General features: G+C 56.5%; 3 protein-coding genes across 6 annotated transcripts; all 3 read right to left on the bottom strand.

The window, feature by feature from the left end:
* Positions 1-81: 81 nt before the first annotated feature.
* On the bottom strand, positions 82-6,675 carry FANCE (FA complementation group E). Its single transcript, XM_038162636.1, has 12 exons — positions 6,622-6,675; positions 5,777-6,027; positions 4,887-5,508; positions 4,760-4,804; positions 4,421-4,480; positions 4,207-4,350; positions 4,004-4,127; positions 3,391-3,466; positions 3,195-3,261; positions 2,985-3,110; positions 2,779-2,873; positions 82-2,624 (listed from the first exon to the last, which is right to left on the bottom strand). The coding sequence occupies exons 2-12, from the start codon at positions 5,998-6,000 to the stop codon at positions 2,621-2,623; spliced, it is 1,587 nt and encodes a 528-aa protein (XP_038018564.1). The 5' UTR covers positions 6,001-6,027; positions 6,622-6,675; the 3' UTR covers positions 82-2,620.
* A 285-nt stretch (positions 6,676-6,960) lies between these two features.
* On the bottom strand, positions 6,961-10,142 carry LOC119711926 (E3 ubiquitin-protein ligase makorin-1-like). The gene is made up of 8 exons (XM_038162660.1): positions 9,558-10,142; positions 8,981-9,100; positions 8,596-8,882; positions 8,292-8,383; positions 7,959-8,179; positions 7,628-7,738; positions 7,428-7,551; positions 6,961-7,349 (listed from the first exon to the last, which is right to left on the bottom strand). Exons 1-8 carry the CDS (start codon positions 9,626-9,628, stop codon positions 7,194-7,196), a joined length of 1,182 nt encoding a protein of 393 aa, XP_038018588.1. The 5' UTR covers positions 9,629-10,142; the 3' UTR covers positions 6,961-7,193.
* A 1,677-nt stretch (positions 10,143-11,819) lies between these two features.
* PPARD (peroxisome proliferator activated receptor delta) lies at positions 11,820-27,689 on the bottom strand. Of its 4 annotated transcripts, none has more exons than XM_038162644.1 (8): positions 27,621-27,655; positions 25,023-25,111; positions 16,280-16,508; positions 15,444-15,595; positions 14,625-14,763; positions 13,863-14,065; positions 13,074-13,527; positions 11,820-12,694 (listed from the first exon to the last, which is right to left on the bottom strand). In XM_038162644.1, the coding sequence occupies exons 3-8, from the start codon at positions 16,407-16,409 to the stop codon at positions 12,447-12,449; spliced, it is 1,326 nt and encodes a 441-aa protein (XP_038018572.1). In that variant the 5' UTR covers positions 16,410-16,508; positions 25,023-25,111; positions 27,621-27,655; the 3' UTR covers positions 11,820-12,446. The 4 variants fall into 4 exon arrangements, with proteins under 4 accessions (XP_038018572.1, XP_038018573.1, XP_038018574.1 ...); XM_038162645.1 differs by having other exon boundaries at positions 13,074-13,524; XM_038162646.1 differs by lacking the exon at positions 25,023-25,111 and having other exon boundaries at positions 13,074-13,524; positions 27,621-27,689.
* Between the last annotated feature and the right edge of the window lie 224 nt (positions 27,690-27,913).

Raw genomic sequence — 27,913 nt, 5'->3', positions numbered from 1 at the left:
AATTCTTGCCTTATGATTAAAAGTTTGTTGGCAAAAAAAAAACCCCAAAAAACCACCAAACAGACAAGAAGGAAAATGGCACTTCCTTTTTATTCAGTTTTCAATCCCAAGTGAAAAAAATAAATATTGCTGAGCATCCCCCAGAGCAGTTCAGCCTCACATTTGGGTGTCACAGCCCCCAGGTCTGCAGGCAGAACTGCATCAGCACGGTGAGGATTACATGTGAGATTAGCAGGCTGTCACTGGACACGCAGTTACCTCCAGGGAAAAGTGGGGGGGACCCCTGGCACTGCTGCAGGAGGGGAAACAGCAACAACCTGGAGCTGCTGTTCGGAGAGGGGCAGCCCCTCGGGGGACGGACACAGGCCATTTTCAGGAAAGCCACTGAGTTTCAGCCTTTTCCAACCAGGTGCTGCATGGCCCAAGGCTCCTGCACGGCTCTGGTGTTTAACATCCACAGACCCCCCAGCCCTGCTCACCCCAGAGGTTCACTGCTGCCTGACCACAGCCCCACAGAGGCACCTGGGCAGTGGAGGAATCATCTTGTCATGAAGCTGGTTCAAAAATCCCTGGGCAGGGTGTGGAAGCAGCAGAGTGGACAGACAACCCACGCTACTGCATGTGATGAATTTCCTTCAAAAAAAACCCCAAGAACTACGAGACCAAAAAGGGAATTCCCCCCTGTAACGTGAAGTAAAACTCTCCAGACAGAAGAGGAAGCAGGTAAGGAACCACTGCCAATTATCACAAGCAAACTGGATGAAAATCCCAGTCTGCTACCTCCAGCTAGGAAAGGCCTCAGACAAAGCTCCAGACGTTCCCTTTACCACCACTGCTCCTAAATCAGGACAAGGACAGAGCCACTCCTGGCACTCCCGCCACCCTTGGCCAAGGTCCTGCTGAACTATGAAATCTGGCCGATGTTTCATGCTGCGTCCACCTCTCTGCGCTGTTCAGGATGGATTTTAAAGTCCTTGCAAGGGTCAAGAGGAGCCAAAAGTAAAGTTTTCTGTGCTGCCAACCTCCATATGAACAAGCAGTGTTCCGCCAGCAGGTGCAGGGTCCCCAGGGGGTGCTCCCAGTTCTCCTTACGTGATTGTTATCTGCAGGAACACCTCAGAGGAACCCACAGCACGCGACAAGCTGCAGCCAAGAGCAAAACCAGGGCCAAGAAGGCTCTTGCCACAAGGCAGCGGTCATCTCCATGTGACCAACAGCCACAGCCAGGCAGAGCACTGGGGACAATGACACCGAGGTCACTTGGTAGAAGCTCTGCAGGGAAACTGCAAAGATCAGAGCCTGCTACCTAATAAAGCCACAAGAGCAGGCTTAGACCTTGATGATCGTGGCACAATTTCTATTTATGTCGTATTTTGGGCAGCCCTACAATAGCTTCACTTTACTCAGCCACTAACTCAGTGGAATGCAAACACATCAACAATCTGGCTCCCTGGAGGTTTCCATCCTCCAGCTAATGCGGACTTTGAAGCCTCATCAGTCCCCTGCCACCTAAAATAGCTTAAGAGATTCTTATGTAAAGGAACCTGGCTCTCAGCCTTAAGAGTGTCACCTAATGCTTCAGAGTTTCCTTCCTCTGGCTGGGATCTGAACATTGTGGGGCAAACCTGGAGCAGTCACACGTCACGCCTGCATGTTATAATTCTCCTTCTCCCTTTGTAGATGTTTCTGGATTTTTAAATAGCCCCTGAGGTATGCAATGCTTCAAAACCTCCACTGAAACCCCAGCTCTACCTGCCTGAGTCTCCACTCTGTCCCAACCTTTTCTTCCCAGCTCTCAGACCAGGAGGTGCCTAGGTGGGGTTTCCAGTGGGCACTTCCAAGAATGCAGGATAGAACTTTGAGCAGAGTCATGCCACACAAGCACTTTCTGTTAGGGCCAGAGTAGTGTCATCATCCCCAGAAATGTGTCACACACAGCAAGGCCCCTCACGGGCCAGCAAACAGGAAAGAAAGGTGGGTTTAAAGCAGAACACTCAAAATTCCCAGCTAAATTCAGCTGGAATTCAGTTAAATGCCCCTCTGGTGCACCCAGAGATCTGGAAATCCCAGCAGATCAGATACACAAAGCAGCAGCCCAGCCTGCACCCTGCTTGGCTGTTGGGGAGGAACGTGGACGTGCACGGAGCCCCTGCCTTGGAATGAGCCGAGGTAAAATCCAGGTAGTGAACCAAGTCCAGAATTATCAACTTCACCCAGCCTCAAATCAATGTCTGTCCTGGCTCAGGGATGGGTTTTGGGCAGTAAGAACTCAGGACCTGGAGGTTCTCCCTGCCTGGCCCCCAGAGCCCTGCCCCCAGCACAGGAGGGCCAGGTCACCTTGGAGAGCGTGGCAGGCCCGAGGGAGAGCACAGAGAAACACCTGGAAACACATGAATTGTTCACCCAAGACCCCTCCGAGCCCCAGGGGGCGAGGGGGGCTGGGATGGCACTGCCCAGCAGGAGCCCCCTCAGGCCAGGGGCTGCCAGGAGGCCCTGGGCACTCTGTGGGGCACAGACCCCCCTCGCAGGGTCCCACCTGAGCAGGGAGAACCCAGCGAGGGTGGCTGTGGCTGCTGCTGCTGTGCAACGAGTGTCCTCCACTGATGATTCCTTTGGGTGCTCACCTGAGGAAAGACAAAAATCAACAAGAGGAAAGCCACTGCCATACCCACCACTGCACAGCTCTGGCACGGCAGGCGTGGCACCTTCTGCTTCCCCAGCCTGGGGCAGCCCAGGGTGCAGAGCCTGCCACGACAGGGACCCCTGTGCCCACCTCACCTGGCCCCTTCCAGCACAGCCTGCAGCGATTTCTTCAGTGCTGCAGTGCTCCGGTCCAGGACAGCAGCCAGACTGCTCCTGTGAGCTGGGCTGACCTGGGATGGGGGCAGAACAACCTCAGGGCCCTGCCCTGCCCTGCCAGGAGCCCACCTGGGACCTCTGGGCTGGGCCCCGGGAGCTGCAGGAGCAGCCCTGGCTGGGCTCACCTGGCTCTGATACACCGTGAGCACGGCTGTCACCAGCCTGGCGAAGTTGAGGGACGTGGCAAAGGCTGGAGCCTGCTGGCACAGAGTCAGGACCAGGAGATCCAAGAGCTCAGGGGGCAGCACCTCCTGGAAAAGGCCAGGAGCAGGTAGGAGAGTGGGTCCTTGCTCCAGCACTGCTGGAGTCATCCAGGACACCCATGGGCTCCTCACCTGGCGCCCCAGCACAGCCTGCAGTACTGGCAGGAGTTTCTCTGACAAAGGCACCTCCAGGATGTGGCTGGAAGGACAGAGAAGAGGAAAGGTGCTGCTCCGTGGCCTTGCTGGTGCCCCTAGGTGGCTGGAGCCAGCTGGAGCCACCCAGGTAGGCGTGAGGGCAAAGCAGAGCTGTCAGCCCTGTACCCCTCACCTCAGCACCAGCTGCACAGAGCGGGGCTCCAGGCACTCCTCCACGAGCTCACACGCCAGCTTGGTCTGCTCTGCACCTGCAAGGGCAAAGCAGCAGGGGAGAGCCTCCAGAGGCTGCCAAATCCATGGGGATGTGCCTGGCCCTTCCTGGCACCTCTTCACAGGAGTATGTCCCAGTCAGGACAGGAAGAAACCGTGCAGTGCCTTCTTCTGCTGCTCAGGATAATCCTGCTTCCTTTGGCCAGCTGCAGCATGGGTTTAAACAGCAGCAGCCTCTGGGAAAAGGGGGTGCCACTGTGGCAGGGGCTCACCCTCTCCTCACCCAGCACAGCCACCCTGGGGCAGCTCTGCCCTGAGCATCAGGAGCTGCCAGGAGCCCTCCAACCACACAGGTATGGGAACTGTCCTTTGGAAAAAAGTAAGCCAGAAGCCAGCCTAGCCAGCCCTCCCACTCCATCTCAGGCACCTGTAAACCCATCTCCCAACCCCCAAGTGTTCACCTGCCCAGAAAAAGCCAGCCCCAGGCCCCCATGGCTCCTAACAGGTGACAAATGCCACCCAGGAAACAGCACCCTGCAGCTGGAGCAGCCAGAGCTCCCACCAGCCCAGCACACCTTCCCCTGGCCCCTGCAGCACCGCAGCCACCAGCACACGGCAGAAGGGATGGGAATACTTGGAGCAGAACGAAGTCAGGGCAGCCATGAGGTGTCGGGAGGGCGGCTGGGTGAGGGCCAGGACCTGGGGACACAAAAGGCAGGAGGTGGGGACAGTGGAGAGGGGAACGGGGAGCGGGAAACTCCGCTGCCACGGCACGTACTCGCCTGAGGAAGAGCTGCTGTGCCAGGATGGCTGCGCTGCTGTAGCTGAGGTCAGGGCTCAGAGCCAGCAGCCAGCTGCAGAAACGCACCAGGGAGGGCTCCGGGCACGTGGAGAGCTGCAGGAAGGAGCACAGCCCCTCGAGCTGGGGTGGCACAGGGATGGGGCGTTAGGGACAGCAGCAGGGGCCCTGCAGCGGGGATGCTGGGGCTCACCTGGCTGGGGGTGCAGCTGCTCAGGATGCTCAGCTTGGGGGGGGCGCACAGCTCGGAGTGCTGGAGAGACACATCGGCCTGAGTAAAGCACCAAATAAACCAAAATACAAAATACAGCTCCAGGGCTTCTCCCTTCCCCCAGCACTGAGCCCACAGGCAGCTCCTCACACCTGCAAGGTGCAGGCAGGTGTTGGTATCCCAAGCCCAGAGGAGGTGCCAACAGGGCTTTCTATGCCCATCCAGTGGGCTCTGTGAAATCCAGCTCCTTTTCCACCCCTCCCGAGGCCCGAGCCCATTTAGAGCATCAGCTCCAGGACAGAGACAGAAGCAATCACTTACACTGGACTCCTGCAGCAGCAGCATTTTCAGCCCCTGTCCATGCATCTGAGGGAAATGAGGTGAAGGAATGAGAATCAGGCTGTAAAGGCTCCCTGGCTGGAAGGGGACAGCAAACCCTACCCAGTACCTGGACAAAGGACTGGACCTCTGCTGCCAGCTCTGTCTGGGAAATCTTCCTGGGCTCCCCAGCTGCATCCTGCTGGGAGCTGTCCTGAGCAGCCTTCTCTGTGCTCTGAGCAGATGTGTCCCCTGAAGGCTCCTCAGGCACCTCCTTTTCCACCTCCGCCACATCTCCACATTCTTGGGGCCCCAGGGGCTCAAATGCCACCTCCTCCAGCAACAATCTCTTCCCCTCTGTTTCACTGTCCAACTCCAGGCTCTCCTCTGACCCCTTCTTACGCTTCCCACCTTGAGGCACAGACTCAGGGGCACCAGCCTTCTTGCTGAAGCACCAGTTCCATTTTCTTTGCCCCTCTGGGTTCTTCTGGGCAATTTTCTGGCACAGGCCCCTCAGCTGCTGCTGGCACACAGCAGACAGGGCAGTGGGACGCGGGGACCCCTCCTCTGCCCGCGGTCCCTGCCGGAGCAGATCCCCCAGCGTCCGCACCCAGGGATCCACGTGGGAATCTTGCTCCACGGCCTGGAGCAGCTGGTGAAGGCAGTCCCGTGGCACTGCATCCTGCACCACGAGGAGCAGCGACAGGAGGTTCCTCTGGCACAAAACGGGCAGCAGCAGCAGCCGCGGCTTGCTGGAGAAGGAGAGGTGACTGGTCAGAGCAAATCCCCCTGTCCTGAACCCAACCTGCCCCCTGGAGCAGAGTCCCACAGCACCAGGGAGCAAGAGGAGGCACCCGATGCCTTCTCCAGCTTTTGCAGACACAAGCTGGGACACCAGTGGGTCGCTGCTATGATCCCAGCTTCGTGGATGGGCCAGCGCACGGGGGGAAGCACACGTGCTCTCCCAAATTGTGCACCTGACACCCAAACCACCGAATTTTAGCAAGGTATCCAACTCACACAGCCAGGGTGTCCTCTGGCCCCTCCAGCGAGGGCTCCTGGGCGCACAGGGCCGCGGTGAGAGCCTGCCAGGGGAACGCCTGGCCCGGTCCCTCCTGGGGCTGGCCCCGCTGCAGCACCCGCAGCGCGGGCATCGCCCCGCCGGGGCCCGAGCACAGGGCACGGAGCAGGAGGCGGCACGGCCGGGGACACAGCGGCAGCCAGGGCGGGCACCGGGGCTCCATCGCTGCGGCGGGGGCTGCAAGCTGTCCCTGCGAGACACGGGAGAGCCGGCACGGTGACACACACCGGGACAGACGGACACCCTGACACACACGGGGGACAGCCGGACATGGGGCACGCACGGGGGACACCTGGACACGGGGGACAGCTGGACACGGATGACACACAAAGGGAAGAGCCGCACACGAGTCACATCCGGACGCGGTCACACCGGCGAGAAGCGGACACGGGTCCCACTCGGGAGGCACGGGACGATCAGGACTCGCCGGGGGTGCTCGGCGCCGACCCCGGCATCATCAACTCGGGCGGCTTCCTCTACCCGCCCTCCCCGGCCGAGGGTGCGGGAGCCCCGGGAGCCGCTCCGTGCCCTCCGACACCCCTTGCCCGGCAGCCCCGGGAACACCGGGAGCCGCTCCGTGCCCTCCAACATCCCTTGCCCGGCAGCCCCGGGAGCCCCGGGAGCCCTCCGTGCCCTCCGACACCCCTTGCCCGGCAGCCCCGCACCCCCCGATCCCTCCCGGGGGCGCTGCTGCTGGGGCTCCCCCCGGCCCAAGCTCTGCCCCGGTCCCTGCCGCGCCCCCGGGGCAGTCCCGGCACACTCGGGGCTGTCACCGCACACTCACTGGCCGCTGTCCCCGCCGCTGTCCCCGCCGCTGCCCCCGGGCCCCAAGGCGCCGCTTCCGGCCCCGCCTCCGGGAAACGCAAATTGACCGCGCGCAAAGAGCTCATTATGCAAATATCCCTAAAATTCCAACCCTAACGCCGCCTTTCCCCTCCCACCACCGAAGGTGGATGCCCCAGCCCACAGGTCATAGACATCCCGAAGCGAAGCGTTACACAACCAGTTTTATTTCGTTATTCCCGGAATTGGCTAAAAGGAGTTTAAAACAGTGCCCCCCTGCTGCCCCGTCCCCCCCCCGTGGATGTCAGAGCCCCCCGCTGCCTCCCAGCACCCAGCCCAGCCCACCCGTGGGTCTCCCACGGGTGCAGAGAGGGCGCTACGGCAAGAGCAGGGGGGCTGTGCCCTGAGTCTCCCCCGGTGCACCCATAAATGCCAGACAGACTGCTTCCCCATCCCACGCCATCCCTGCAACACCCCCGCGGCTGGAGCCACCCCGAAACAGTGGCAGGAGTCAAAGCAGACGCTGGTGTCCAGGCCACCAGCAGCACCCAGGCCCAGCGTGGTCCCCACGGCTCAGTCGGAATCGCTGAAGTCGATGAGAAGCATGTCTTGGCTATAACTCGAGCGGGGAAATTCTGTCTCCAGCATGGCCAGGGTAAGAGCCCACTCGAACGTGCAGAGCTCCTCATCCTCCTCGTCAGAGCTCTCCGAGGAAGAAGGGATGAACACCTGCAGCAGAGGAAGGGGGATGAGCCACACTCCTGGTGCCCAGCCCAGCCCAGCCCCGGGATGTGCCACCCCACTTACAGCGGGCATCCTCAGCTGCCGCTGCCTGTGGCGCCGCAGCCAGCTGGCAGGCAGCTCGTGCAGGTAGATGCACTCTGATCTGAAAGGGCAGTGGCCACGGAGGAAGAATTTGCACCTGATTTTCCTGTGGGATTCCAAGCACAGTTGTGAGGGTAGCTCCCAGAGCAGCCCTGCCACCCGCAGCAGCGCCGTGCACTCACCCTGTCCGTGCCTTGAAGGCTCTGATGAGCTTCTCCTTCTCAGCCACATCTGAGATCCAGTATTTGTGGGGGATGTAGTAACTGGAAGGGATCCGGCACTCTGGGCAGGCCCTGGATGAGGGTGACGGGTGCCGTTGGGTATCACGAGCAAGAAGCACGGGCTCAGCACCCACACTGGCCTCACCCAGCACCCCCCTACCCGTCACCACTCCAAAGCGCCTGTTCCCAAAGCAAAGTCACGCTAATCCCAAAGCCACCGGACCCAAGGAAGAATTCCAGGGCACAGAAGGGGGAACGGTGACCACCCTGCCACGTCCCCACGGCCACTCACTTCACGACGGTGCTCTGGAAGGCCCGGCTGCGCCGCCACTTGCGGATGCAGCCCACGCAGTACGCGTGGCCGCAGTTCGGGAGGATCCCGAAGAGCCGCTCCTCGGGCAGCGGCTTCTCGTACACCCTGTCCATGCAGATGCCACACACCACAGCCTCGCTCCGGGCTCTCAGCGCCGCGGTGGTGACCAGGGCTGCCTCAGCAGCTGGCGCTGCAGGGACCTGCAAGCAGAGCAGCAGAGCATGGCGACCCCCTGGCTGTATCACTGTCCTGGCCTCGGGGAGCACCACAGGGTGACAGGGAGGACCCGGCCACAGGAGACCCCAAACCCACCTTTGCAGGGTCAATCCGTGTCGCCGTCGCCAAAACTGCCTCTTTAGGGTCAGAGGGGTCTGGATCCAGTGCTGGCCCTTGTGGCTGGAAGCCTGCAGGGGGAGAGTTCTTAGAGGGGAAAAGCTCAGCAAGCCGGGTGGGCTGCTCGAGGCACGCAGCTTCAGCAGTGACAGTCCCCACACTGCAGAGCTCTCCACAGCCCAGCCAGGCCCAGGCTTGGTCACAGGCAAAAACATACACAGGCTACTGCACCATGACCACCCCAATGTCACCCCACTGGTCCCCTGGGCAGCCTAGCACCTACCTGAGGCACCCCGAGCTTTTGTGGGGACAAATTCTCCACTGATGGCCCCACGGGGGACATTACTAAGCGCTGGAATGTTCTTCTTGTCTTTCTCTTCCACTTCTACCTCCACTTTGGGGAACTTGAAGGCCATACATGTCATGCTGTGGGCTGTGGTGCACTGGGGTCCCTCCTGGTTCTGGTCCACGGCTGTGGGCTCAGTGCCAGGCTCCTGGCCCCAGTGGCAGTGAGGCATCAGACCATATCGGGTCCCTACTGGTGCTGGCTCCTCCCGGATGTGCTGGTAGCTGGAGGAGCCCAGGGACAGAGACGGAGAGTTCCATCAGTTCAGCACGACTCCTCTAGGCTCCCAGCCCATCCTCGTGGCATCCCAGCCCTTCCTTACCTGCAGTGCTCTCCGAAACGGCAAAACCCACGCTGGAAGTACCTGCAGACCCGGGCCGATTCTCTGTCGTGTGAGAAGCGGCAGCTCTGGCCCCACCGACAGGATCCACGGGCAAAATTCCTGTTAGCCAGGGGAGCAGCATGGATGGGGTCAGCCCCTGCTCCAGCCCTGCCCTAGCGTCCCCCCGGTACCAGCTTTGTTGGGGTGGGGACATACTCTGGAAGCCCCCTCGGCCCCGGGCAGAGCCAGGGGGTCCTCCCAGCCCCATCCAGCCTAATCTCCTGCTAATTGCCGAGCAGAGGAAGCCCAGGACAGGGAATGTCTGGGGGCTCTCCTGGGGACTGGGGGAGCAGGGAGGGCTGGGGCAGGGAGAACAGTGGGAGCCCTTGGCTGGGGGCTGCCAGGAAGGGGCGCCTGGCTGGAGTGCTGCTGCCCACCCCAGCTCCGGAGGGGATGGGGATTCGGGAGGTGGATCAAGGCCACCCCAACCCACACCCTACCCCCACAGCGAGGGCCCCCATCTCCAGCCTGTCTCCCCCAAAAGCTGCTCCCAGCCACGCCATCCCCGAGCCTTTACCTGCACGGGGGTCTCAGAGAGCTTGCCTCGGTCCTTAACGGCCCAGATGCCATCATCGAGCCCACCTCCATCTCTCCCCCAGCGGTGAAGAGGGCCGGGCCACCTCCCCGGGCTATTTATGGCCTCAGAGGGTGCCGGGTCCGGCTGGGATCATTCTCCCCTCGTAGCCGGGGACACGTGTTGGGGGCGGAGGACAAGCCCGGGCTGGCTGATAGCAGCGAGCACTGTTTACACTCAGTCAAGGACTTTGCAGCGAGGAGCCTGCACGGGGGCACCGCTCCAGCGTGCAGCACTGAATTCTGTGTATTCTAATCCTTGTACCATTACTACACCCCCTTCCTTTTCAGTCCTGTCCTGAACTCAGCCTGTGGATTTCACTTCTTTCTCAGCTCTCTCCCCCATCACACCGGGAACGGCTGGCTAATGGAACGCTGCCTGTCGGGGTAACCACACAGGGTCCCCAGCCATGTCCCCTGGGACCCCTGCCCAGCAGCAGCACGGCCCCATGTGTCCCCAGCTGCAGGGGAGAGGCAGGGAGCAGTGGAACAGCTTCCCCCAGAGCACTCCGGCCGGGCACAGGGGAGCCTGGGGGGTCTCCAGCTCCTCCTTGCAAATTCTCAGGTGTTTCACCCCAGCCAAGGACAGCACATGACTGTCCCGGAGCTCATTGTTCCCCTCCTCGCGGTGTTTTCAGCTCATTTCCAGCTCCACCCGCAGCATTTGGGGCAGGAAGCCTCCAGCTGAGGATCCTGCTCAGGAGTGGCTCTTTCTGCTGCTTTAGGTTTGCAGGCAAGAAAACCGCAGCAGGTACGAGATCTGGGAGTTACAGAGCCCCAGGAATCGCAGCAAATCCCTGGAAATCACAGCAAATCCCATCGCCTCTGCTGGAAATTCTCCCACGGACAGCTGCCCCCAGGTGCTGAGAGAAAGCCCACAAAGACAGGCTGGACGCTAAAAGGTTCTTAAATATTTAGTTCAGATTTATTTAAAGTCAAGTCAGTTTGTGGACACTATTTATATTATTAAAAACACTTGGAGGTTTGTACTTCTAGCAAAAATATACATTTCAGTTTGAGGGTTGTTATACTGTCGAGGAAGGAAGAGCAAAAAGTTTCCCAGGTGATGGGCACGAGTCCTGCATTGCCACCGAGGTGGGGACACCAGCGGGATTTTGGGAAGGACAAATCCCCGGGCTCCAACCAGCACATGCATGTCTCCAGTGCCTTCCCCCAGAGGGCTTCAAAGTGCTTCAGAAACGGTGATTCCCAACACCCCTGCGAGGTAGGGAGGGGAGGGCTGGGCAGGGAAACTGAGGCACGGCAAACCGAGGAGTGTGGCAGCAGGGGGAGGTTTGGGACCGGCCAGCCCTGTGATGGGGAGGGAAAGCCCAGTGCTCTTCCCCTTTGGGTTTTAAAGGAATTATTGCACCAGGGAAATCTGCTACCCTGAAGAGGAGGAAAGTAAAATAAAACCGAATCATTTGCTCCCACAACCCCTCCTAGGGAATATCAGTATTTTAATAAGGCTGCTCGGGACACAGGGGACGAGAAGCTGCAGACAGGGAAGTGTCACTTCTTAGGTGAGACAGCATTATCCTGAAAGGGAAACTGAGCCCTTCCCAGGTCCATCCTCCCCCTGCCCAAAGGCCAGGGGACACAGTCCCCACACCAGGGGCCTGGCCTGGCCCAGGCAGCACCGTGGTGTTTCACTACAGCTGTGAGAAGTTGTGAGGTAAATCCCAGGATGGTGCTGGGATCAGGCAGACCCCAAGCCTGGAGCTGTTGCCACTCTTGGGAACAGTGGCAGAGGTGGACTGGCAGCTTCCCTGACACAGCCACGCTCACTGGGAAGCTCCTGCTCATTGGGAGCATCCCAACCACCCCCTCCCTGTTTATAAATCCTTGGCATTTACAGCTGCAAAGCTCTCTGCAACCAACGCACTAACAGATCCTCGTGCTCCTGCTCCCAGCAGACAGCATGTGACAATCCAGGTCCCTTTCACAGAGGGGAAACTGAGGCAGGACACCAAACCCTGACCAGCTCAGGGCCTCTGACCCTCCACACACCTTTTTTAAACTCACACCTGTGCAGAGCAGCCTGTGGAAGCCACGGATTCCGTGCCTCTGCTCTGAAGGTGAATTTTAAGGAGTCAAATCCTGTCCGTCCTAGTTCCCCATCCCAGCCTCTCTCCTACTGAGGTGCCAGGAGCAAAGGCTCCTGGCATTCCCTATGGAACATTCCCTATGGAACATTCCTGGAACATTCCCTATGGAACGAGGGTACCAGGAGCAAAGGCTCCCACCCAGCACCCAGGAAGGCAGAGTTCACACAGTCCCCCTGGGAGACAGGAACACACTGCAGCTGAGGGTCTCCCCTGGGACAGCCCTACTCGTGTTCAAATACTCCAGAGCTTTTCTTTGGGAAAGAGAGAAACATCCTTTCACCACACTGTCCCAGACTCCATGGCCCAGGACCACGTCCTTGGAGTGCAAACGAACAAGAGAACACAGACACACTGTAAGTGCTGCTGTCAGCCCTGCTGGCCCCTGCCCCCCTTGGCCCTCCTAAGGACCAGGGCTCCCCACCCTGGGGACCTGAGGTGCCACAGTGCCCTCGCTGCCTGAGCCGTGTAAACTGGGCAGCCAGAGCTGGGCCACAAGAAGGGGAGCAGCAGCTTTGCAGATTTGTTAGTGTGTGTTAACGGAAGCCCTGGCCGAGCAGGAGGCACCTGCAAATCCTGACGGCGTCTCGCCCTATGTACCGTACGTCAGGGTCTCATAGAAAAGTTTCCAGTAGGAGAAATGGAAGACACTGGGAAGGGTTTTCTTTGTTTCTGTACAAAGAGTCTTGAGGGGAATCCATGGCTTCATTCTCATAAATAACAGGTCCTTAGTACATGTCCTTGTAGATCTCCTGCAGAAGTGGGTGCAGAGATGTCTCTGTCTCTGTCTTCTTGATCTTCTGCACCAGCTGGGCGTGCTCTGTCACCAGCTGTCGCAGGTCAGCCATCTTCTGCAGCAGCTTGGGGAAGAGGTACTGGGCATCGGGGTGGTTGGACTGCAGGTGGAACTCCAGCGCTCGCAGGATGTTGTCTTGGATCTCCTCCACCTGCTTCACGTTCATCAGGCCAGGGCGGTCTGTGGAGAGGAAGCAGGGGAGCTGCAGGGTCATGGTGCAGCCCTCCAAAGTACACGCTGCTCCTGGGGAAAGGGAGCCAGGGACTGTAACCCACCCACCATGACTTCAACCTCGTCAGCTAGAAAGGGGAGAAGTGTGCCCTTGGACAACGTATCCCACAGCAGCACATGAGAAGGAGATGTCACTTCTACATTCTTTGCTGTTGGTCCAAGCAGAGAAGCTTTGGTTTTGGAAGTGTTCAGTTCTTCTCTCATGCCCCTGAGACATCCCTGGCTGACCTCAAGCCCAGCTGCAGCTCAGCTCCCCTAGCCCCCTCTGAACCACCTCTAAGTAGGAGGATTCTTCCTGACCCTGGCACGGCCGAGGGCACCCGCTCACCTCCACACAGGATGATGGCAGCCACAAACAGGGACAGGTCACTGTCATCCAGCTCCAGCGCGTTGAACTTCACGGCAAACTCAAATTTGGGCTCCATGATCTCATTGAAGGGCTTGCGCAGGCTGCGCAGGAACTCGCGGGTCACAAAGCCGTTCCCGTTGGCCACCAGCAGCCCGTCCTTGTTCATGATGGAGGCCAGCATGGCGAAGATGGCCTCGTGCACCCCGTACTTGAGCAGAGTCACTTGGTCGTTCAGGTAGAGGCCGATGAAGCTGGGGATGCTCTTGGCGAACTCGGTGAGCTCCCGCACGGTCTCCACCGTGGTGCACTGGCAGCGGTAGAAGACGTGCACCCCGATCTCCTTGTAGGGGGGGATGCCATTCACCAGCTGCTTCCACACCAGCCCCTTCTCTGCCTGCCACAAGGTGTCCATGTCATGGATCACAAAAGGCTGCTTGAACAAGAAGCAAGTTAGGAGCCTGCTGCGGGGACTCGAGGTGCCAGCTCTGCTCAGGACAGCCATGTTTGTCTGCCTGTCCCTGTGCTGTGCCCTGCCTCTGGGGCTGACAGTGCCCTGGTAATCTGCACCCACCCACCACAGCACAAGCGTGCAGAGCAATGGGATTTTTCCCAGCAAGGGGCAGGACGTGCAGGACATTCCCACCTGGCTGCAGGTGAGAATGGTGCATGTGGAACAGCCACGGCAGCAGGGAGATGTGCAGCATCTCCCAGAGAACAGTGCCCCGTGATGGCCTTGGCCAACCCCACCTGCCCTGGGAGGGAACTTACTGGGGTGCTGCTGGCCTTGCCGGTCAGGATACCTCTTGCCTTCTTTTTGGTCATGTTGAAATTCTTCAGGTAGGCGTTGTAGATGTGCTTGGAGAAAGCTTTCAGGTCAGCCACCTGTGGGTTCTGGCAGCCGATCTCGCTCGCTGTCAGCCCTGCCACCAGCTTCCTCTTCTCTGCCTCTGGCATGCGCCCAAAGCGGATTGCTGGGGGGCAAAACTGGGGGTCAGGACAGCAGGGGGACCCCAGGAGATGCATCCAGAGAGGCAGCAGTTTGCCACTGGAGACAGAACACCTGCAGCTACACAACACAATGCTTCTCCAGGCTGCACTTCCTCCAGCACTAACACCTACATGAAACAGCCACTGCTGCTTCCTCACACCAGACTCCTATCCCATTCCTCTGGCTCTTGCTCAAACCCTGCTTCCCACATAAACACCTCTGCTTGTCTGGGTCTGACATTCTTACACCTGAAGTGTAAAAGTCCCAGCACAGAAGAACAATTCGTGTGTCCAGTTCCCTTGGGGCCAGTCCATAAGGGACAGCCAGGTGCCAGCAGCTACACTGCATGGGGGAATGAACAGCCCCTTCTCATACAGAAAAGGGGGAAGAAGTGTCAAATGCTTGAAGCACTGGGTTTGAATGCTCTCCTAGCAAGAACAGCCACGGGCTAAAGCACAGCAGGCCATGGGCACCCTTCACAGGAGGGCAGCTGGCCCTGTGTCACCCAGCTGGCCTGGCCTATGGGCAGCAGTGACACTCACCATTGTGTGACATGCCCAGAGAGAGGCATTTCTGGAAGCGGCAGTACTGGCACTTGTTTCTGTTCTTCTTCTGAATCTTGCAGCTCCTCTCACACTTCTCGTACTCCAGCTTCATGCGGATCGTCCGGCGGAAGAAACCCTGCAGGCAGGGAGCAGGGGGACATGGAGTTTGGGACAGGCTGGTTTGTCATGCCCAGGAGCTTCAGGGAGGTTCAGGAGGGGGAGCCCTGGGTCTCTCTGATGCAAGCAGAGTGTCTATCCCAAGGAAAGGTCATGTGGTGGCAGAAAGGAGCTGCAGAGGAAGAGGTGTGGGGGCACCCCATGCCTGGTGCTGTGACTGTGCCAGCAGCCCACAGAGAGGGATGGAGGAACCAGCCACGGGCCAAGCCCAGCCTGCAGGAATGTCTGGCAGGACCTGGGCTGCTAACGCAACCCTGCTGGATCTGCTGCAGGGGAAAGAATTCCAGAGGAACATCCAAGCTGCAGCCAGCGATCCCAGGGAGATAAATACACAGCTCACTGCTGATCTGCAGCACAGAAACTATTTTTAAAAGCAAACTCAGGGTCCCTATGGGGACAGATGGATTTGCCTTACACAACAAAGCATGACAAGGCAAGGTTTGGGCCACACAGGTCTCAGCCCTCTTCCCAGGGCAGCCTTTGCTGCCTGCCTATACTTGCCCCATTCTAGACAGGCTGAGTTTATTACAATCAATCCCGAATCCCTGTTTTGCTGCAAATCTTGTGTGAGGGGCAGCCCAGTCGCTGTGATCTAAGCCCTGCTTGGTGCTGCTGGACGCAGCTGTCCCTGGCACTCACCTTGCAGCCCTCGCAGGCGTGCACGCCGTAGTGGAAGCCCGAGGCTTTGTCTCCACAGACCCTGCACTCCACGTTCAGCGCTCCCAGCGCCGCCTCCTCGCAGCCCATCTGCAGCTGGTCCGACAGCGAGGGAGAGGAGCTCTGCGACAGGTCTGCAAACACACGCAGGGACACGTCCTTCCATGTCACAGCCACAGGCCCAGCTCCTGGCATTGCCAGCTCCTCCAGCCGTGGGGCTGAGGAGGGATTTCCGGCCCTGTACTGCCTGCCCCTGGTATCACATCTGGAATCTGGCACTGGCTGCAGGCAAATGCCATGAACAGAGCCAAGAATGCCCCGGCAGCTCAGACTCCACATCAATGCTTCTTTCTTCCCTCTGGCATTCATGTCCTGGCAATGAAACCCCAACCAGCAGATTTTATAATCCCTCGTTGGCCGGCTGCTGGCACAGGATATCCCAGCTGGAACATCAAGGGCTCTGGAAGAGCCTCTTCTGCATCCACAAACCTTCTCTTCCACCTCCTACAATCACTTTGCTCTGACGACCTCAAGAAGTGTCCAAGGAAGCATTCCCAAGCACCCTTGCTCTGAAGCCCAATGTTACCTGCCTGTCCTTTTAAGTTTTACTCCAAAACCCATGGCCAATGGATGTGCAAGTGACCTCAGAGGAAGAAATAAGCCTCTCCATAACTTGGTGCATTATTTCACAAATAAATGTGAAATGTGGAGCTGAACTCCATTCAGGGACAGATCCTCTGCCCTTGCAGCTGAGCATGCTGCTTGGGGGCTGTGGGCACCCGGAGCTCCACAGCATGAGCTCCTGTGGCTCCACTCACCTGTGTAGCTGCTTGAAGGCAGCGAGCTGTCTGGTCCTCCAGTTGGCTCTGAGGCTCCACTTGCCACCATCACTGCCTCTTCCTCTTCCTCTTCCTTGACCTCAGGTACTTCCTCCTGTAGTTGTTCCATAATTGATCACCCCTCAGTGCCAAGACTGCAATCCCTGTCATAGCTCTGGCATCATCCGCGTCTATCCAAGATGGACCCCACCAGGCTGTTCCTGCTAGCCTGCAGGACATGGAGAGAGGCCACTGAGTGCCTGCACGGAGCAGCTCAGCAGCAGGGCAGTGTCACCAGCCACACTAGTCCTGCTCTGTGCTTGCTCCTCGGCCAGTGAGACATGCACAGCAGAGCAGAGCCCATTTAAAGATCCCTTTGCACTGTGGAATAAACATTCTGTAAGACTCAAGGAAGCAAAAGCTCACAGAATTGTTTTTAAAGCCCAGCAGACCACAAACCAGCCCAGATGCCACCCAGGGACCAGGGGTCCCCATAGCAGAAATGCTGCCCCAGACAATGTCCCCCAGAGCCGCCAGCAACCTGGGATGTGATGGTAGCAGCCAGGGCCAGGGTCTGACAGAACTAATACCTCCAGAAGGATCAAAGTAGGGCTGGCTTCACCCTCTGTCCCTGGCCAGCCATGGCAGAGCCTGGACTGGGAGCAGCAGCTCATCCCGTAGGTGGAAGATACTGGGGGAGCAGGGCTCAGTGCAGCAGCAGGCAGTGGCTAAAAGTCCCTGGCCCATGCAAGCCATCTGCAAGACTGATGGCTTCCTGTCAGCCCTGCACTCGCACTCCTTCCCATCAGTGCTGCCAGTTGCAGCCTTTGTGTTTGTTTTCGCTTGGCTCCTCTGCCAAGAGCAGGGCTGAACGTGCTGCTGTTGCTCTGCGCAGCTGCCGGGCCGTGCTCAGCCACGGGGTCCAGCAGCGCAATCCCAACAGCCACACAATCCAAGCAGTGTCTTAATCCCGGGTTTCCTGTGGGAGGAACGGCCCCATCCTCCCCCACACACTTCCTCTCCTTGTTTGCCTTACTCCATCCCTAAGAGCCCACAAAACCCCGAGCCATCCAAACGATGCAGCGCCCGTACGGTGGCTGTGGCAGAGCAATTCCCACCTCCCTCCCAACCATGCTGCATCTGGATTCCTAAACTGACTCTTCCTTGAATAATTAACATCTCAGGCCCATCTTCTGTAAAGTTCCATCCACTCCCTTAAGAGAGTTATTTTTAAGTGGAGAAATACCCATCAGGAATACCACTGAAATCCAGGTTCAACCAAGAGAGCCTCAGTTTGCAGACCCAAATTAAACTAAAGCAGGATATTGCAGGGGCCTTGTATAAGGGCAACCCCAAGCTCTGGGAAGGTTTGTGCCCCATGGCCAAGCCCGCAGCACAACTCAGGGCTTGCTGGGCAAGGGCAGCAGCGACCCAGGACTCCCTGGATTTGTTTGTCCTCCCACAGCAGACCCTCACACCTGGCACTTCGAACTTGAGCTGCAGCCAGCTCCTTGGATTGCTGGAAAGACATCAAGGTCAGAGCTCCCTGAAAGAGCAAGGAAGCAGCTCAGGGAGAGAACAAAACCTGCAGGTGGGAGGGTGAACACAAACACGTCACAAAGCCTGGACACGAGTCACCCCTGGAGCTGGTGCTGTACCAGAGCCTGGCTCTCCTGTGGCTGAGGGGGCTTTATTTTTTCCCTCCTCACTGGGAATTCAGAGCAGGCCAGGTGGCTTTGTTTCCAGGTGAGGTACATCAGTGGCAGCAGCGAGCACACTGCCCTGTGCTCCTTGGCAGCAGGAGCAGGCAGGGGGCTGCTCCCTTCCCGTGCCTCCACACGAGCACTGAGGGACCATTGAAGGGCTGTGTTATCCTTGGCCTCTGCTCACACATCCCACGCCGTGGGACATGGCAGGCAGGCAGGAAAACTTATTCACTGGAGATGGAGGGTAATGAACTTCACTGTTTTCAGGGTTATATAGAAATGATCACACAAACATCAGGGAAACACTTTTGCCTGGAAGAGCAGTTAGTGGGGAAAGCTTGTGGCAGGAGAAGCTTGTCTGCAGTGGAAAATCCATCCTGTAGCAGCTTAATGAGCAGCTCATTAGATTCCCCTTGTCCCTGGCATCCAGCACAAGCCACTTGCTTTAAACCCACTGCAGACAGAGCTCTCTGCTTTGCCCCAGATGTGTTTCCCTTCCTCTTCCCACAGGATGGGAATGAGCAAGAGCACAAGCATCTCATGATTTGCTGTGCCCTTGCCTCAATGGCTGTTCCAAGGAGCTTTGGTAACCCTGGCTGAGCCAGCAGCTTCCTCTGCAGCTGGTGCAGGGAGGGTTTTTTGCTGGCTCTGGGCTTGGGCTGATGCCTGCTGGCTGCAAACAGCTCGGGCAACAGGTTTGTCTTTCCTAGAAGCTGGCATCTATGCCAAGCTAAACCATCAGTGGGAACAGAGAGACGTGGCACAACCAGGAGAGGAAAAAAACAGGAATAGAAGTTAAAAGGAGATAAGTATTCAGTGTGGATTCCCTGCAGGAAGGTAGTACTTCTCCAGAGCTGACCAAGATCCAAGCCTCCAGATCATCAACCAACAGCTTGTGCCCCTGTGGCCTGGCAGTTCCCCTGGCAGCCAATCCTGCTGATTAGCACACAGACCCTGGAGCCAAGCTCAGAGTTTCCAGGCAAAGCAAAGCACCAAAGAAAGGCCCAAACCTCCCAAGAGTCAAGTCACAGCTTTGATCTGCTCAAAGCAGCTGCTCAATACAACTGTACTATAAAAGAGGTCATAAAGAATGGCAAAAGGAAACCAATATTTCACAGGAGCGCTACTCGCTTGTGTTTATCCCTCTGGACAAGAAAGTTCACCAAACTCACAGCCAAAAGAAACAGAAGGGGTGAGTTGAGAAATCAGCACTGTGATGTGAAGCACATTTTGAATCCACAGTCAAAACCTGACCTGAATCCATAAAGGAGATGGGATTGCTGCTGGTTGACCACCTTTTGCAGACTTCCTCAGGTTGTGTCACTGCTTCCAAGATCTGCTGATCAAGTACCAGTTTCTGTTCCTCCTCCTACACGTCAGCTACTACTAATAAAAGCCAAATAAGAGCTGAGCAGATGCTGCAATACAGGAAAGGTAACTGAGAGTACAAACCAGGCGAGACAAACACTGAAAACATGTTTATGTTTGCTCCTGGAAGATCAGCATACCCCCATATTAGCCAATGAGATCTCAGCAGCACTTAGTAGCTGAGTGTTTCCTTCCTTACTCAAAGTCTTGGCCTCAAGGCAGGCTACACACAAAAATAAACTACTACAGCTAGCAAGGAAGAGCCATCCCACACAGCACTGACCAGGATGGACATTCTGGGACAGATTCTTCCCCTTGAAGCATCTGCTTCGGTGCTGTACCATGCCCCAGAGCCCAATCCTGTGATTCTCTCTCCAGGCTGCTCGGTGTGGACCCCCTGTGCTTCCCCAGGAGCCAGCTGGGCTCATTAGGCAGAGGGGTGCTGCCAGAGCTGCCGTGACCATTAGCTGCTGTTAATTACTCCAGGACTTGTGACGCAGGGTGCAGGAGATTCCCTCAGCTGCCTTGAGCAGCCTGGCTTGCCAAAATGAATCACACATCTATTGCATGTTTTAACTCACCCACTTCCTGGGCACTGAGGAGGGGAAAAAAACCCAGCTCATTAAAAAGGTTACGAAATTGGTGGATTCTTCTCTTTTTGTACCATGATTGATGCTGTCCCTAAAACCAGGCCATGACATTTTGCTCCAAAAGGAACTTGCTGCTGGCTTTGTTCAGACTGGAAGAGGTATTGCAGACACAGAAAAACTGCAGACTTTGGGCACTGAACTCTCAGCCATGCACAAAGCAGGGTCTGCCAGGCTGCTCTCCTCCAGGAGTTGCAGCCATCCCTGGCTCCAGCAGCAAGCATGCATGAGATGTGCTCCGAAATCTTGAGATGGCAGATATGGGAAGACAGAGGAATCATCCCTTCCCAGCAGAGGGACTCCCTGCCCTCACCAGGCTCCGTGGCTGTCAGGCAGCAGCAGGGCAAGCAGGGAAGAGCTGTACAGTTCTTAGCTCTTAATTGAAGTGCTGCTCCATGACCTTCAGCAAATTTGGTCAAGTCCCCTACTTCCATTTCCTTGATCATAGAAAAAAAAAAAAAAACCAACCAAAACCAAAACCCCCCACAAAGAAACAAACCCAGGATTTTTACAGTGCTTCCTTCCTGATCATTCCCTGGCTGCATTAGCTCATGGAAACAGCATGTTTTGGAAGTGCAGAGCAATAGATCAGTGCCAAGTGTCATTGTTTATTCCTGTATTGCAGATTTTGACACCTGTTTGCAGTCACACTCGCAGGTCCGGCCTGCCCAGCCCCAGGTCAGCTCCCTGCACTGCTTGTGACCATCTTCTCCTGTTGTGCACTCCTGTACAAGGCATTCCAGGATGACTTTCAGGAAGTAAACTGGCACATCTCATTCTGCCAAATGCTGACTGGTATTTGTGTTTAGTGGTCAACTCAGGACGGCCCAAAGTATCTCTGGCCAGGAGGGGCACGTGGGTCTGACCCACTGGAACAAGGACAGCAGCCAGGAAACAAGCAGGTACTGGAAAGGTGACACCACTGGGGCTTCTCGGTGCTTGAAATGGCACAGAAGTGCTGCTATTTGAGAAGATCATTAAGTCTGGCAAGGAGAGAGGATCATCCCCCCACAGCCCAGGGCACAGCAGAGGTGGCTGTGAAACTGTGGCAATGCTTTGGGATCACGCTGCAAAGCTGGCACCTGCACACCAGAGAAGCTGTCTGGGATATATTCCCCTTCCCTTCAGCATCCCAAAGGTTCAGAATTCGATGAACCACTGGAAGATGACGTGTTCCCAAACTGCTCAAGTCCTCTTGGCTGTACTCCACGGCAGTCAGTTTGCTCAGGGACCCCTTGTCCTCCCGAACCTGAGCAGGACACGTGGAAGGATCCGGTTTCAGGAACATCAGTAATTATAGAACAGGGCTGGTGAGGGAGGAGCTCACAGGAACAGCAACACCACTTCCCAAGGCAAACAGTGGGCACAGGGTGCTGCAGACTCAGAGCAGCACTGAAATGGAACTCCAGGAAAGAGGCGAGTGGAACAAGCTGTGGCTGTGAACGGGAGCACTGCTGGCTGTCAGTGAAGCCAAGTTTGGCAGTGCTGTGCACATCAGCTCCCAGCTTAGATTTCCCCAAACTCTCAGGGTCACTGGGACACCAGCAAGTGCCACTCGTGCTTTGGAAGGGGCAATCGGCTCCCCAGAAAAGCAATTGGGGCAGAAAAGCAGCAGTGGGCCGATGAGTCACTGAGGATCACACACATGCATGCAGCCTTCTGTCTGGAGCCAAACATCCAGCAGGCCCCTGGGTTTTAGTGCTACACTGCCAGTGCTCCCAGATGCAGAAAAATGCCCACAAAACCAACAGCAAGCCTCCTCCTCTTTGCAGCAACAGATTTTAGATCCCACGGACTAACCAGGAAAGAAAATAAATCCATCAGCCTGTAAGTTTTGTTATGTTTACACTTGGACTCCCAGAGAAGTGCTACTTGGTTTTGTAGACTTTAGCAAAATATCCTGGGCAGCAGCCACGGCGCTCTGATCCCAGGACGCAGCTGACAGAGAGCAACTGCGCCCAGGCACAAGCTGCAGTGATTCAGCAGGGCCGGGAACACGCGCAGCGAGGGGGATGGAGCACATTGCTGTGTCTGCTGCAGCTCCCCTTCAGCCACAGAGCAGGAAAACAGAGGGGTCCCGCTCTGACTGCACACATCCCCGGAAGAAAACCTCCAGAGAACAGCAGAATCGCTTTTCCACACAAACTAGTGCAACAGCCTCTCAGGGAACTAGATGGGAATGCTGTTTCCTTGCTATTTTTGGCCACATTCACGTAGCAATAGCTGCCTGGACAACAGAGATTCCCCTGCCTTTTCAGCAGGGAAAGGAGCAGCCACTGTGTCAGCGTGATCCTGCCAAGACTCACAGTGTGCTCTGACCGTTTGGATTTCTGCCTCGGCCCCCAGAAAACAAAACGCTGGAGCAAAGCATTCGCACCTTTCATAACATCCTCGTGCCTTTGGCACCGTCTTGGGGGTACAGGGTGATCCACAGAGCGCACGGCCAGCCAACAGCTACTGCTTCCTGACACAGCCAGCTGCTGGCAGCTCAGCAGGCTCCTCAAGTTCATGCTCACCAACAACCCTTTTCCAGAGATCCCCACATCCCTAAGTTCCACAACACAACTTCTACCCCATGGACACGAGAAGCCAGGGATATTTTCAGAGGTGTGGGTCTCTGACCATCAGCTCTCGTGGGGTTAATGGCTTTCAAGAGCCAACATCTCTAGCAGAACCCATATAAACAACTTGAAGGTGAAAAGCTGATTTGGACATTTTCAGAAATATCCCAGATTGCATGATGGTGAAATCAAGAGTTCCACTGAAAAACACTTGTAATAAGTCAGGCAGGACAGGGATTTGAGCTTAGGTTCCCATCAACAAGATGACTGCACAAAGCATTGCTTATTTTGAAGCCATCTCACACCCCTGCCAGGAAAGGCCTGACAAAGCCTGTCCTAATGAGATAGGCATGTGTTTCGCAGTAAAGTCTGTCTTAACAGCCCATCAAAGAAATGCTTCCCTATCAGCTCATCTGCCCTTTCAAATCACCAAAACCATTCCCTGTCTCCAACCCACATATCTGTTAAGGGTTCAACATGCATCTTCTGGTTTTTTGCTATTTCGAGTTCCAGTTCCCAGAGCAGGGCAAATCAGGAAATGCAGCCTGATGGCAGCAGCTTGGATAACAGGGGGGTCACCAGGCTGTGGCTGTGCCCCAGCCCCAGGAGGTGGGCTCTGCCTCGACCCAGCACCAGAACAAACACTCGTGTTTCTGGCTTGTGCTTTCATCCTGCCGCTTTCTCCTCCATGGTCAGGATTCCCCCGCAAACCACAGACTCCCCAAAACTCAAAACTTTGAGCAGAGCCTGTGTGTGAGGTCCCCAGGAAAGCACCCCAACATACACGTGCATTTCAGAGCCCTTTGCAAAGGCAAACAGACCTGACCAAAACGATCCCAGATGTTCACAAGCTCTTGGCTAAGCCTTGGAGAACACAGACATTTTCCAGACGCTACGACTGAAACAGTGAATATTAAAGCATTTCAAGAAGTCATAATGAAACTAAGATACATCTTGAGTCAGTTCTGCTCCTGCAGTCAAGCAGGGCTCCAGTGAATGTCATCCCAAATATATATTTTGGGGAAGATGCACTTCACAATCTCCTTGACCAAAAGGATTCATACTGGCATCAATCGTTCCGCTCTAAACCCTGCTTTGGGAAAGCAATTTCCCAGGCATTCTGCCAAGGCAAGCACATTTCAGAGTAATTAACAAAAAAATAAAACTAGTTCTACAGAAAAATCTTACTTGTCCTCACTATGGAAATCACTTCAGCTTGTCCAGACTTTGCCAGAGTCTCCAAAATTACTGCAGCAGTGCAGCCCTGAACAGAGACACTTCTGGAAAAAGCAGAGATTACTCTGCAGCACCTGATGAGAAGCAGCAACGCAGCCCGACGAATCTGTGGTTATCAGATTGTTCCTGCTCTAAGCAAAAGAGACAGTAGAAACCACAAAACCCCTGACATCTAAAATGTCATTGTCAGGGCAAGCCAGGCTGAGCTCTGACAGCAAATAACCTTTCAGGCATAAGCACTGTAGCATCATCTCACCCAATTAAAACATCATTTGTATGTCAGGTTCTGTTGTTCAGAGGAGCCCAAGAGTCTCTTGTTGTGCCAATCCTTCAGTCTCCAAGAACATTTGCAGATTTCCAGTCCATAATTCAATAGCCACAGACGAAATATTCCCCAAAGGGCAACAAGATGTACTGTACAAAAATACATATTTTTCAAAAGGCTTCACGCAAGAAAGACAGAGCCCATCAACACCAGAAAGCAATTCTGTACAACAATGCTCTTCGGATCAGCAAAGCCTCACGGGGCTCATCATAAAATCCTCTCCACATCCTTGGAAGTCTGTCTTGAATACCAGAACAGAGATGGCGTAACCATTGCGCCAATCTGACACAGAACCCACAACAGCTCAACACCTCGGAGCTGTGCTGAGGCAAACACACAGCCACAGCCACATGCAGACAGCCACAGCACCGCTGATTCCAGGAATCACTTCAGAGGTCTGCGGGCAGGACAGTGCCTGCCCGTGGCCCCGCTGCCCACCTCCTCCAAACCCTGTCCTGCCTCTGCCAGACCTGCTCAGCTTTGTCCGACAGCACCGGCACCGCTGCCGGGTCGTGTGTGGGACTGTTGGGTGATTGGTGACCCACACGCAGCCCCGGATCTCGTGTGCCCTCCCTCATCTACAAGAGCCAATTTCCATCATAAACATCAGCGAAATAATGAAATGTTGTATCACTATGCTTTGACAGCAAGAGCTGGCTGAGGAGAGCAGGATTAGAGCATGGTCCTCACAGTGTATTCCTAAAGTACTCCATAAGATCATATTCAGAAACCGAACAAAAATAAGGCACGGAGTTTAGATTTAAAATTAAATTTAAGAAAGCTTAATCTCGTGGACGAAGGCAAACTTGCTGGAAGCAAGCTGCTCTTCCCTAGCCCAAGCTTTTAGAAACACTGCTGAGTGCCTGGGTGGGTGGCCCGCGGGCAAAGGGGAAGGGTTACCTCTGCGGAGCAGCTGTCCCTGTCCGCCTGCCGCCGAAAGCCACCGCTCGGTCACCATGTCAGCACGGACAGCCAAGACCTGGAGCAATCTGCAGGAGGACAGACAGCAAGTTTCCACGGCTGTGCTGAAGGCCAGATATTTATGCCGCTGGGAGCACTGGGCTGGGTCCAGCAGCAGCTCTGAAATTTAAACACACACTGCCTCTTTTGCACGCTGAAACCCCGGGCCAGGGTGACTCCAGGGGGCCGCTGCCACAGGCAGCATCTGTCCCGAGATCAGGAGGTAGAGCAAAGCCTGGGGTGTCCCAGCAGAGACAGCCCCATCCCCTCACCGTGGATGCCACCTTCGTCTCAAGTCACCTGCAGCCAGAGGCTGATGACCCGGAGCTCCTATGAAAATGTACAAATTTGATGCTAGAGAAAGGTCTGTGGTGGCCACAAGGCTGCTTGTTTACCCAGCTTGCTTAATCCACCTTCAAGAGGCTGCCAGAAAGTTCCTGCAACTTTAATGAACTTCCTCTTGGGTGGCTGAAACTTAAGGATTCAACAGAGTTCATTCACTCTTCTTGGTTTTCCTGATAACTTTGCCTTGTACGAATTTCAGACTCAAAAGAGAAGGAAGAGACTAATGCTGGAAAAAAGTGGCTTATGAGGCTTTGAACTAGAGGACTTAGAGGAAATATGTCCTATTTTTAGACAGTTATGCAGACTAACTGGACTAAAACATTAAACAAAGATGCTGTGAACACGATGCTATTTGCACCCACATACCCTCCTTGACATTACCCAGGCTTAGCTGCTCCTCCCACTCCAATGAAAAGCCTCGTTTTGTATTGCTGCCTTTGACATGGCACAACCTGTGAGGCAGCTGAGGACCAGCAACAGACCAGAAACAAACGAGAAATGAACCAGAAACAAACCAGAAACAATCCAGCAACAATCCAGCATCACCAGCTCCTATCAGGCCAGGCAGCTCGGCAGCAACCTGTGAGTGTTGTGCTGAGAGTGAGCCCCCAGTGCAGCACATCCTTCCAGGTGTGACATGGCAGTGGCAGCTGCGGCTGCCCAGGAGAGGGGAAAAAAGAACATGAACCCCCTGCCTCAAAAGGCTGAGCGTGGCCTGAGCGTGGAGGGTGTTCCCTACAGGATCAAGGCACGTGCAGAGGAGGGCACAAGTGTGAGATCCAAAAATACGTCCCTTGCACTGGAGCATCAATCACATCGGGATTTCCCAATCAGTGATGTCAAAGCCACATCTTCTGGAGGCACTGATTGCCCTTGTTTAGAGGAGGGGGCTGAGCACAGCACAGAGCTCTGCCAAGCGTGGATCCAGCACCAGCCTCTGCCTCAGTGGGGCCACAGAACTGCCCCCAGGAGCTTCACTTGCACAGCAGAGCGGGTTTCTCATCCCTTCTTCCCCAACATGGAAGGCAGCTTTTCTAAACAATCCTGACAGGGTTTCTTTTTAATCCCTCTGACAAAGAACAACACTGAAGTCATTCCAGCCCCATGGCACATCAGGAGGTGGCTTTTTCCACCTCTACCAACAATAAAGCTCATCCTGATTCAGTAACACAGCATTAGCCTTGACACTGTCAAGGAGGGCTGAATCACATGCAGGGAGGGCACAAATCACACCCTGAGCTCTCTCTCATTGCAGACCAGAGTGCTCTGCTGCTGCTGCTGCTGCCAGACATCTGAGAATTAAAACTAAATGCCTGGCTCACCTTGTCCTACTCACAGCTAAATGCCAGGGCATGCCCATCACACCACACACAAGGCAACACTTGCACCAGCTCAGCAGGGCATGGAGGGAACCTGCCAGCACACCCCACCTGGATGCTTCCTCTGCTGTCCCTGACTGACACATGGCAAGTCATCAGGAAAACTCCCACCTCAGCCTGGAGCATGTCTGTACAGAAGGGGATACTCTGCTGAAGGCAATGAGGGATTGGCATGGAGAGGGCAGGAGGAGAGGAGAGCAGAACAGAAACAAGACAAGGGACATGGGCTGCCTCAACCCACAGGTCACTGTTTTAGAGACCAACACTGCAACCAGCCCTGGGACTCCGATTCACGGGGCAGCCAGTGCTCAGACCCCTCTGCAGCACCATGACGGGCATTGTCCAGACCCTACAGCACATGTGATTCTTTCCCACAAGCACGTCCTTCATCTGGGATGCCAGGGCAGGGGGGAGTGGAATGGGCAGATACGAGAGATGAGAAAGAACTCTCAGATCCTTCCTCCTGGAGCAGCCCCTCACCAGATGCTCTGCTCAAGGTCCATCCTTGCTTCTCCTCCTACTCCTGCAGTGCCTGGTCCCCTCCACCACCCCACCCCGGCACAGGAGGCAGGCACACTATCCCCCTAAGCCTCCTCCCGTGTGGGCCACATACCGCCCTCAGCCTCGCCTGATTTCCCAGGAACTACAGCCTAAAGTCACTGATGCCCCTCACGCTCTCCACACCCACATCCCCTCAGCAGCAAGCCCTGTCCCTCGCACCGCCTGCCGCAGCCCTGTCACCCGCTCGGCCCCGCTCGGCCCCTCCCGGCCCCGCTCCCTCCGCTCCCCTCACGCTGCCCCCGGCCCCACTCACCTCGCGCGCGGCCCCGCTCGCGCAGCCGCCCCCCCCCCTCCCTCCCCCGCCCCCGGCCCCGCGCGTCACCGCGCACGCCCTGACGCCACCGCGCCCCGCGCGCGCGCGCGGCCAATCGCCGCCGCCAACGGGGGGGGCCTCGCGCCCGCGTCACCACGGCAACGGCCCCGCCCCCTCCCTCCTCCGCGCCCTACCGCCCCCTGGCGGGAGCCGCCCGCACTGCGCCCCGCGGCGGGAGCGCGGCCTCATGGGAAGTGTAGGCGCTGCCGGTGGCGCGCTCTGGGGGCGGAGCG

The sequence above is a fragment of the Motacilla alba genome, chromosome 26 (genome assembly GCF_015832195.1).
Source record: "Motacilla alba alba isolate MOTALB_02 chromosome 26, Motacilla_alba_V1.0_pri, whole genome shotgun sequence".
Classification (NCBI taxonomy): domain Eukaryota; kingdom Metazoa; phylum Chordata; class Aves; order Passeriformes; family Motacillidae; genus Motacilla; species Motacilla alba.
Note: the sequence above shows the minus strand (reverse complement) of the source record. Positions and strands in the feature narration are given on the sequence as shown.

Coding starts and splice junctions, on each gene's coding strand:
- FANCE (XM_038162636.1), bottom strand. CDS start 6,000: ATGGAGCCCCGGTGCCCGCCCTGGCTGCCGCTGTGTCCCCGGCCGTGC. Junction 4,805..4,886: donor AGGTCCAGTCCTTTGTCCAG/GTACTGGGTAGG, acceptor CATTTCCCTCAG/ATGCATGGACAGGGGCTGAA. Junction 3,467..4,003: donor GCTGCAGGGGCCAGGGGAAG/GTGTGCTGGGCT, acceptor TTGCCCTTGCAG/GTGCAGAGCAGACCAAGCTG.
- LOC119711926 (XM_038162660.1), bottom strand. CDS start 9,628: ATGGAGGTGGGCTCGATGATGGCATCTGGGCCGTTAAGGACCGAGGCA. Junction 9,101..9,557: donor TCTCTGAGACCCCCGTGCAG/GTAAAGGCTCGG, acceptor CCTGGCTAACAG/GAATTTTGCCCGTGGATCCT. Junction 7,739..7,958: donor TTCCAGAGCACCGTCGTGAA/GTGAGTGGCCGT, acceptor ACCCTCATCCAG/GGCCTGCCCAGAGTGCCGGA.
- PPARD (XM_038162644.1), bottom strand. CDS start 16,409: ATGGAACAACTACAGGAGGAAGTACCTGAGGTCAAGGAAGAGGAAGAG. Junction 15,596..16,279: donor GCCTTCAAGCAGCTACACAG/GTGAGTGGAGCC, acceptor GTGTGTTTGCAG/ACCTGTCGCAGAGCTCCTCT. Junction 13,528..13,862: donor GCAAGGCCAGCAGCACCCCA/GTAAGTTCCCTC, acceptor TTCTTGTTCAAG/CAGCCTTTTGTGATCCATGA.